General features: G+C 37.0%; 1 protein-coding gene across 2 annotated transcripts in view; it reads left to right on the plus strand.

Moving 5' to 3' along the window:
- LOC107648786 (pyruvate kinase 1, cytosolic) overlaps positions 3,579-9,992 on the plus strand; it is a 7,466-nt gene continuing 1,052 nt past the window's right edge. Inside the window, exons 1-16 of one of the 2 annotated variants that reach the window (XM_016352604.2) lie at positions 3,579-3,884; positions 3,981-4,077; positions 4,161-4,258; positions 4,377-4,532; positions 5,007-5,084; positions 5,291-5,422; positions 5,871-5,951; positions 6,049-6,120; positions 6,234-6,323; positions 6,855-6,999; positions 7,300-7,388; positions 7,738-7,833; positions 8,049-8,116; positions 8,295-8,394; positions 9,345-9,389; positions 9,753-9,812. In XM_016352604.2, the coding sequence (XP_016208090.1) occupies positions 3,816-3,884; positions 3,981-4,077; positions 4,161-4,258; positions 4,377-4,532; positions 5,007-5,084; positions 5,291-5,422; positions 5,871-5,951; positions 6,049-6,120; positions 6,234-6,323; positions 6,855-6,999; positions 7,300-7,388; positions 7,738-7,833; positions 8,049-8,116; positions 8,295-8,394; positions 9,345-9,389; positions 9,753-9,812 (1,476 nt within the window). In that variant the 5' untranslated portion in view covers positions 3,579-3,815. The remainder of the gene's footprint in view (positions 3,885-3,980; positions 4,078-4,160; positions 4,259-4,376; positions 4,533-5,006; positions 5,085-5,290; positions 5,423-5,870; positions 5,952-6,048; positions 6,121-6,233; positions 6,324-6,854; positions 7,000-7,299; positions 7,389-7,737; positions 7,834-8,048; positions 8,117-8,294; positions 8,395-9,344; positions 9,390-9,752; positions 9,813-9,992) is intronic. The other variant, XM_016352605.2, reaches the window with a different exon arrangement.

Below are 9,992 nucleotides of genomic sequence, written 5' to 3' on the forward strand. Positions count from 1 at the left end.
ATGACCAGCGAGAAGCGACACGGACGCATGGCTCACGCGACCGCGCAAAATGGAGAAATCGTAGTGACGCGCTCGAGTGCCTGACACGAACGCGTGAATTGGAAGCTGCACGAGTGGCGCGAATGCGTGGACGACGCGCACGCATGGCACGAAAAATGCTGAGTGACGCGAACGCGTGAACGACGCGGTCACGTGACGTGCGCGATCTATAGAATTTACAGCAAACGCTGGCATGGATTCTGGGCTGCGTTTTAACCCAACTTTCGGCCCAGAAACGCAGATTAGAGCCAGGGATCATGCAGAGACAAAACAACTATTCATTCCGCATAAGTTTTAGTTTTTAAATATGATTTTACTCCTCCTCTAGGTTTTCTCTCTACACATTCATAGTTCCTAGGATCTTGTTTTTATTGCTTTTTGGATTGGGATATTGAGAAGAGTTATTACCTCCGCCAAGACTTCATCATTCTAGTTTGTTTTCCTTATTTGTCACTTACTCTTTCATATCCTTAATTTGTTCAGAATTAATATTGGATTATTTTTTAGAATTTATTGATACAAGAACTATTTTTATTTTTAATTGGTCTTTTTGATTATTATTTATCATGTCTTCTTTTATTTCTCTTTCTTATTTTGTGAAGTTTACATTCATAATGAGCGAGTAATTCTCTAACTTGATTGGGAGTTGATTGAAAGGAGAACCTTGAGTTGGAGTGCTCAAGAGTAAAATTGTAATTGGATTTATTGTTAGATGGCTCTCTAATCACTGATACTAATCCTTCCCAATGGAGAGGATTAGAACTTGTGAATAGAAGTAGACTTCCGACTTGCTTGACTCTCCTCTACCTAGTAAAAGATAACTAAGCAGAACAACCTTCAATTATCAATTAATCTTGGGAGAACTCCAACAAGGATAGAACTTCCGATTAATCTACTCCCGGTCAAGATTTTTATTTAAATTACATAAATTCTCTGATTTAATTTCCTGTTTATCAAACTCAAAACTATTTTGGAAAACATCTGATTAATAAAATAGCACATCTTTCTGCAACTCGTTGGGAGACGACCTGGGATTCATACTCCCAGTATTTTAATTCTAATTTTGTGACAACCCTTCTAAATTGATAAGCGGATTTTTGTTGGTTAAGAACTGTACTTGCAACGTATCTCTTATATTAATTTCTTAATCCGCCAATTTCCGCCACGTCATGGGCCCTCTGGTCGATGGGAATGTCTCCGTAAGCTGGATATGAGTAACCTGGCACAGGAGCCATGAATCCAAGCAGCTGGCTAAACGAACCCTGTTCACCTGATTCTTGGTGCGGGACACTCTAGTACTGTTGATATACTGGTGGTGTCAAGTAATCCGCAGAATACATGTCAGGAATGTATGGAGTGAACTACTCAGGCTCTTGTTGTGCCTGTGTTTGTGAGGGGGGCGGTGGTGATTGCAGTGGCGATGGTGGTGGTGGTTGTTGTACTTGTTGATTCTCCTGATTATGCATAGGATCACCGTGCTGATTCTCTTGCGGTTTGATCTGTGACAGATGCAAGTGGTCACCATATATACCTCGGTACCAATGCAAGTAGATATCTGCCTGATGCTGTGAGGGCACCGTGTGCTCGACAAGAATATGACTATACCGATTCATCCAATGCATAACCCAGAATGAGTGGGTTCCAGACCAATCTTGATTCTTCGGACCTGTCAGAACTTCGCCGTGTGCTTCACCTAGGTCTCACTCCTGATGAGGAACGCCCTGAGTCAAGCCAAATTGCCTCCTCATTCTATCAGATGCATGCCACTCAATATATTCAAAAGATATAAGCAAAACTGTGGCATTCCAAATAGCCGAATGCTGACGGATGTCAGGAGGAATCACGTCTGGATTGGTCCTCCCAATTGCATAAGGCTCCCACACAAACTGCACACATCATGTAAGTAACCGAGGATTACACACAGAATAATAACAAACGAAAAGAACTACTTATTTATTACAACAAACCTGTCCTTCTTGCAGAATATCTAGATCTCTCCTATAGTGCTCAAGGGTACGAAATCTGTAAGGCCGATTCTCACGCTCCCAATTATGCCCTTGACATCAAGCAATTCGTTAATTTACATTTATTAATACAATTTAAAATACACTATTTCAAAGCATTTAGTAATTAAATTTACCTATTTGCAATCGGAAAGATTCGAGGATTGCTTGGAATCGGTGCAATGAATGGTAGACGGATCCAAGCCTAGGCAAGCAAGAGTGTCAGCAGACCATCAATCTCCTTACAGTCGACACGAGTTGCTCTACACAACGCTCTATACATGTGTGCCAGGCTGGCCGATCCCCAACTGAACTGTATGATCCCAGCAAAGTTACGGAGTAACGGCAGAAACTTCCAGTGCACCCCTGCTCCAGACTTATTTCCAAACATAACGGTCCCAAACAATAACATTATGTGGCACTTCACGTACCTCTGAATCTGGATATCATCAATCAACACTAATCGATCTTTCAATGCTCGAAACCAAACCAACATGATGAAACTTCTCCTGCAATCTGCCTTCCTAGGTGCAACACCAAACTAATCCAAGCATTCAGCCTCCAACGCCTCATAACTGCTCAGTGTCGGTCTCGTAACTGGCAAACCATTCGTCGGAAGACCAAGAATTAATGTCACATCCTCTAGTGTCATGGCACACTCACCAACCAGAAAATGAAACGTGTGCGTCTCAGGGCGCCATCTCTCGATCAGAGCATTAATCAATGTCGACTAACATTGGACAACTCCAATCTGTGAAACATGATAAAAGCCGGTGTCCCATAAATACCCCTCCACTATTGGATTGTACCGATCCGACGGCATGTAGTGGTCACATTGTAACATTCTAGAACCCTAAACACAAACATAATATTAATTAATTAACAAATTCAATTTAACAGAATCAAACTTTCATTACCAAATAACCAGTAAAACGTATCCACAATCAATAAAAATAATAATAATAACAATATTGTTAAATAAATAACTATTATATTATATACTAATACTCAAGTAATTATAATTATTATTTTAATTAAAATAAAATTTTCTAAAATAAAAACTTACATAATTAGAATGATCAAGATAATTAGTAATGTAGAGTTCGAGACGTTGACATCTTTTATTCTTCTTCTTCTAGACATTACTAAAAAAGAGTGATCCAATTTTTTTTTAATTTAAAGCTTCATCAATGGAGGGCCATGGAAGAAGTTGGTGGTGGAGTTGGAGGAGAAGAGATTTTCGTTGCTGCTGAAAGTGAAAGAGAATAGGGAGGGGGGCGTTCAGCAATCAGCAAAAGCATGTATACAACTTGGTGGGGAACACTTGCATGCGCGACACCTGACTGGGGGCACAAATCGGACCGTCCGATTTGTGTACCCTCCTAGCTCCAATCGTATATTGACGTTAAATCGGACCGTCTGATTTTTTCATCGCAGTCATCAATCTGCGTGAATCACCATGAACGTCCAAAACCGTGTTATACACCAACTTCTCCCCAATATGTAAAATAAAAAAGTGGCAGAGTATGACGAGCAAATTCTGCAAGCAAACATATCGTTTGAAAATTTTATTGTCGTTTCTTTTGTGGAATATATACGTGGGTTCACTGTACAGCGCATTTGACGCACGCCCCCTCCGAGGCTCCCAGTACTGAACGAACCGAACCTATTATTCTATGTTCTATCGTTTCAAGAGGAAGAAGAGTTGCGTTGTTCAAAGGCATACCAAATAGAGAGAGATTGATCAGAGAACCAACTAACCAGAAAGGAAAAATGCAGTCGAGTCACCTACTTCTCGAAGAACCCATTCGGATGGTCTCCATCCTCGATCCATCCAAACCCGTTAGTCTCCCCTCTTTCCTTCATTCCATTTTCCCCTTCTCATTCTTTTATTTAAAACAACAAATAAAACTCCCTTTTTTTATTCGTTTCTTGCAGAGCTTCTTCCCTGCAATGACGAAGATCGTCGGAACCTTGGGCCCTAAATCTCGCTCCGTCGACGTTATTTCTGACTGCCTCAAAGCCGGAATGTCCGGTACGCTATCGTCGTTTCTTCCGCCTTCGTTTTTTCCTTTTTCGTCTCCTTTTTTGTTATTGTCTCTCCCTTTTGTTTGTTAGTGGCTCGTTTCGATTTCTCATGGGGAGACCCTGAGTACCATCAAAACACACTCGAGAATCTAAAGGCTGCCATCAAGGTCACCAAGAAGCTCTGCTCTGTCAGTTCCTCTCTCTCACTCTCTCTCATAACATTACCGCAAGAGAGAAATTTTCTCTTGTCATTACTCTGTCCTAAAAGCGAATGAGTGAATGTTGGTTACTTACTTCATTGAGCAGGTGATGCTGGACACAGTGGGGGCGGAGTTGCAGGTTGTTAACAAGAGTGAGAAGCCAATCTCCCTTGAGGTGGACAGTCAGGTAGTTCTAACTCCTCACAAGGGACAAGAGGCCTCTTCGCAGATACTTCCCATCAATTTTGACGGATTAGCCAAGGTTCACATTCACATTTTTTCTTCGTTTCGTTTCTTGCATGTGCAATTTTGAATGAAATATGTATTTGCCTGAATGATTTCTTTTATATTAATTCTTTACTTTACACTCTTGCTTCCCATGGTGTGGTGCACTCAACCATTTGCAGGGTTATCAAACTCTCAAAATGGATTGGGCTTTATGATTCAATTTTATCTAAGCTCTATGAGTTCAGGTAAACGAGAGTTTGATTACCATGACCATCTATATGGTCTTGCTCTTGTTTATGGTGTTTGAAGGGGTAAAGTGTAATGTATAGTTGATTCTGGCTCAAATTTTTGTCGCATGATTTGGAATATCCATGTTCATTACTCATTAGCTGCCACTTTCTTGAACTTTTAATATGTGTTGTAACCAAAGCAGCTCATGTAATGCATGGACTATTTTTAATAAATGGTTTGAACCTTGACTTTCTTTGGTTATTGTTATTGTTTACAGTCAGTGAAGAAAGGAGACACCATTTTTGTTGGTCAATACTTGTTCACAGGAAGTGAATCGACTTCTGTATGGCTTGAGGTAATACAAATGGGACCCAGAAGATAGTGTATACTGAATAGTTCTGCATATAACATAGATTGTTGAGTGTGTATATATTGTTATTTTGTGTAAATGAAGTTTGACTTACAAAATTTGATTCCCTCAACCTATGTTAAGGACCTACACTCACGTTAATAGTAGTTGAATTTCTATGTGCATCAAGATTTCTACCTAAAATTGTGTAGGTGGCTGAAGTCAAAGAGCAGGATGTCATTTGTACTATAAAGAATTCAGCAACATTGGCAGGTTCATTGTTCACTTTGCATGCTTCTCAAGTTCATATTGATTTGCCTACCCTCCCGGAGAAAGACAAGGAGGTAACTTCCATTATTTTTTATTCTGGTACAAGAAAGTCTTGTTACCTGCCGGTTTCAAGGGCAGGGGCATGCCAAAACAACGTAGTGGCTGCATTTACTAGAATGTTATGATCAAGGTTCTGAAAACCGACCTAGTGGAACTAGAGATTCAAAGATTTAAAATTTCAACCGAGGTTGAACTGGATATAATAAAATATGTTTCTTTAAAAATGTTTATTTTTTTTTGTGTTTTGTTATTTTAAATCAGGTAACAGTTAAAAAATTGGACCGGTTCAACTGGTTTATTGATTTTTGACCGGTTTTATGGTTTTTAACTGGTTCAATGACAACCGGTTTTTACACTAAACCGGACCGGTCTGGTGGCCAGTTCCTAGTTAACGTGCTTTATATATATGCCTAATATAGTTTTAATTGAAGTTTTGGGTTATCCTTTTTGTTTCCATTACAGGTTATAAGGACTTGGGGAGTCAAAAACAAGATTGATTTTCTTTCATTGTCATATACTAGGCATGCTGAAGATGTTCGCCAAGTAATTTGTGTTTCACATAATTGAGTTTGGAAATTTAATTTAATTTTTAAATGCTATTTCAGATACTATATCTCACCTGATTATATTCTGAATGCAGGCTCGTGAATTCCTTTCCAAGTTAGGCGATCTCAGCCAAACTCAAATTTTTGCAAAGATTGAAAATGCTGAGGTGAATTGCATTTCGTCATTATTTATTGGAAGTGTGTAATTTCTCTGGAAATCAGGTTCTTGTTATTAGCTATTCTGACTCAATAGATGTGCAAATATTTTGTTGCTTTCTAGGGGCTGACCCATTTTGATGAGATTCTACAAGAAGCGGATGGTATTATCCTTTCCCGTGGGAATTTGGGAATTGATCTTCCACCAGAGAAGGTCAGCTTCCTTGTTTAGATTAATCTCTAGTTCTAGTAGAAGTGTGTCTTTTGTGTATGTGTTTCTGTGTGGCTGTAGGCTGGTTGTTTGGAAAAGTAGATGCTTCCTTATTTTTAAGAGTCAATATTGCATAACATAGTAAGCTACTTCCAATTTTTATCTTCTTTTTTATTCTCCTTCTCAATGGCTTCTACTTGAATGGATTGTCTATACTTTTCTCTTCTTAGATCATTTGGCATGCTTTTCTTTTGTCTGTACTTAGATCAAATTTGCTACAAGTTGATCAGTGTTCCAAGTAGTTGGTAATGTGTTTTATGGTATTTGGGTATTACATATATAAAGCCCCCCAAGCATCCAAACCACTTAATAGGATTATTTATGAAATAAAGTTCACTAATTTTCAAATGTCTCTGTCTGAAGTCTGAACTATAAAATGTAATATATGGAAAATTCAGGAAGTCATTACTCTCCATAGTAGTTGTAAACCTTAGTGTTGAGCAGATGTTTATCAGCTGCCATTTGCTTTTGTAGGTATTTTACTTTCAAAAATCTGCTCTTCGTAAGTGCAATATGGCTGGGAAACCTGCTGTGCTTACTCGTGTTGTGGATAGCATGACTGACAACTTAAGACCAACTCGAGCAGAAGCTACTGATGTTGCCAATGCTGTTTTAGATGGTGAGTCCCACTGGACATATGAGGCCATTAGTTTGGTCAGTGTGAATGGTTATATTCTCTTTCATAATTTGGTTTTATTTAGTTACTTTCAAAGATTTAGGTACTTTCCCCCAAAATTGTTTTTGTAGCTTTGTTTTTTTATCTTTGTTTGCAGGAGCTTCATTAGATGATTAGTAATGTCAGTTGCGAAATATTACTCCTTCTAAGAATGATTTTGTTTCATTAATAGTGCTTATCCTGTTTAATTTAGTTAGAACCACTTCATGGATATTTGTTGAACTAATATAACTTAATACACAGGAAGTGATGCAATACTTCTGGGTGCCGAGACTCTACGTGGGTTATACCCTGTTGAGACTATCACTACTGTAGGAAGAATCTGTTTTGAGGTAAGTGCCTTTAATAGAAACTTCAGCTTTGTTCTGATATGTCTATTCAGATTCTATGGAACAGATAATTAAAGTTATATAATAGTATAACTTGGAATATATTGTTGTTATATGATTCATTGTTTATTAAATCTTCTGAGCTAGCAGTTGACTTCATTGTTCTCATCTTTTATTTAAGTCTCCATTTTTCCTTTTTCATCTTTTGTTTGAAAAGATTGCTTTGGATGTCTGTATCAAATGATGTGCTACCTTTTTCAGGAAGTACCTTAGACTTGTGGAAAGTTTTCTTCAATTTGAAATGTAAAATGCCACTGAAAATTTTGGCTGATGTTTCTGCCTTATGTTTCAGGCTGAGAAAGTTTTTAATCAAGACCTTTATTTTAAGAAGATTGTAAGATATGTTGGAGAACCCATGAGCCACTTGGAATCTATTGCATCATCGGCGGTAATTACATAATAACACTTTGTTAATTGTCCTTTCTATAAATAGGTTCATAGTTTACGAGTGTAAGAGCATTTGGTGCAACAGTAAGATTTCTACCTCATGACATGATGACTATGAGTTCTAGTTTTTAAGTCTCTTAATTATGGTTACTTTCTTTGCAGTTGCTATATTTCATACTTGAAAGAAGTCTTATGGGAATGTTTTTACTTGTTTAGGTAAGAGCAGCTATTAAGGTGAAGGCTTCTGTTATAATTTGCTTCACTTCATCTGGAAGGGCTGCAAGGTACTATCTTCATGGAAAATCGATATGAATTTTTTAATTTGTATCCTGGAGAATTTTATTAGCCAGGTTCTCTTAAATTGGGTTTGACTTGGAAAATAATCTTTATGGTTAATTTATTATCCACAAAAACTTCATGCATTCCATTTATGTCTGACCATGCGGCACATGCACCTTTCAGATTGATAGCAAAGTATAGGCCAACAATGCCTGTTCTCTCTGTTGTCATTCCCCAACTTAAGACAGATCAGCTACAATGGAGATTTAGCGGAGCTTTTGAGGTTTGGTTCTTAACCTTTATCTTTTCTGTAGCTTATTTTTATTTATGATGTGGCTTTCACTTGATACCCTTTTGATAGACTGGATTCTGGTGTTGATATGCTTTTAGATTTATGCACAGTAAATTTTTAACTATCCTTGGGTAATGAGCTACTCAATTTGTAGCTTCATAGAAGGTATGCATCATGCATAATATGAGTTAATAAATTTACATGTGTTCAAAGTTGTTTTTAACTACGCAAATTTAATAAAATTAATAAGAATCGTTTTTTACCCTACATGCATACTGTCTATTATTAATATTACATATATAAAGGAGAACACTTTGATAACTAACTCGGTGTACAAAAATTTTACTCCTAAAGTGCCCTTTTGTCCTTTGTTAGGAAATTATTTAAGGAGAAATACTAGGGGAAGAAGATATTTTTATAACAAAATCCAACCAAGTCTTTCTTCTTCTTCTTCTTATGCGTGTCGTCCTTCTCCTCAATCCTTAAATTATTAGACCAACTTGGTTGAACTTAATTACCTAAATGACTTGGTCATGTAGCATCACCGTAATTTAAAATTGAACACTATATAACTTTTGAATTCTTAAGAATGTGGATTGTAGTGCGTATCAATTCACTAGTCATAAAATCAGTTAGTTATAATATACATAAAAAATGCTATTCATACACCAAAATCAGCTACTAAAATCAGCCACTAATGTATTTGTGTATAAATACATGTGTGATTTAATTTATTTTCAATGTGTGTTTGTATTCCAACATGTATTTTATACTGGTGGCTGGTTTTGGTGTACATGTAGCATAGTCGAGGATATATGAAAAATAGGCTATTAATAAATTATAATAATTAGATTAAAGTACCTAACTATATAAGTAAGACCAGTTGTTTGTCTTCACATTCCCCAATAAGAACACTATCTGTTTCTTGTTTCTGTTTCCAGGACCAACTACCAACTCATTTGTGGGAAAGCTTATTTACGGCTAGTGTAATTAATATGCTACTCTCTACATAATAAATAATATTCATATCAATTACATCGTAGTCTTATTTTATTGTAAAGTATTCTGAACTAATTATTTTATCTACTGGATAATATATTATAATAGTTATACTTCTGTCTAATTATATTCTGTAATGATTCTATATTTCTAACCTGCACAAAGCATATACAAGAAGCTACGAATTATATGGAGCAATGGAGGATGATGGTCCACTGGCTTGGATTTGGACGTTTTTTTTTTCCCTTCTAATGTTTAAAAGACTTGCATTTACCACGATTTGTTTTGTTATTTACAAAATTACGTAGGTTTATCTCATTTACCAACTTATCATTTGATTTCTGACACAGGCAAGGCAATCTCTTATTGTTAGAGGTCTCTTTCCCATGCTTGCAGATCCTCGGCACCCTGTAAGTGATTGATCTTGGTTGTTCCACTGTCAGTTTTGCTAGTTTATTTGCATTGTTATTATTCTATTTCTTTTAGTAAACCACCAATTCGGCTCCGAAAGATTTAGTTTGGCCCCCTCAAAAAGGAAATGACATTGTGAGCCTCCACAATATCGATCTTTTTAAAGGGCCATTTTCTTT

This window comes from Arachis ipaensis, chromosome B06 (genome assembly GCF_000816755.2).
Source record: "Arachis ipaensis cultivar K30076 chromosome B06, Araip1.1, whole genome shotgun sequence".
Taxonomy (NCBI): Eukaryota; Viridiplantae; Streptophyta; class Magnoliopsida; order Fabales; family Fabaceae; genus Arachis; species Arachis ipaensis.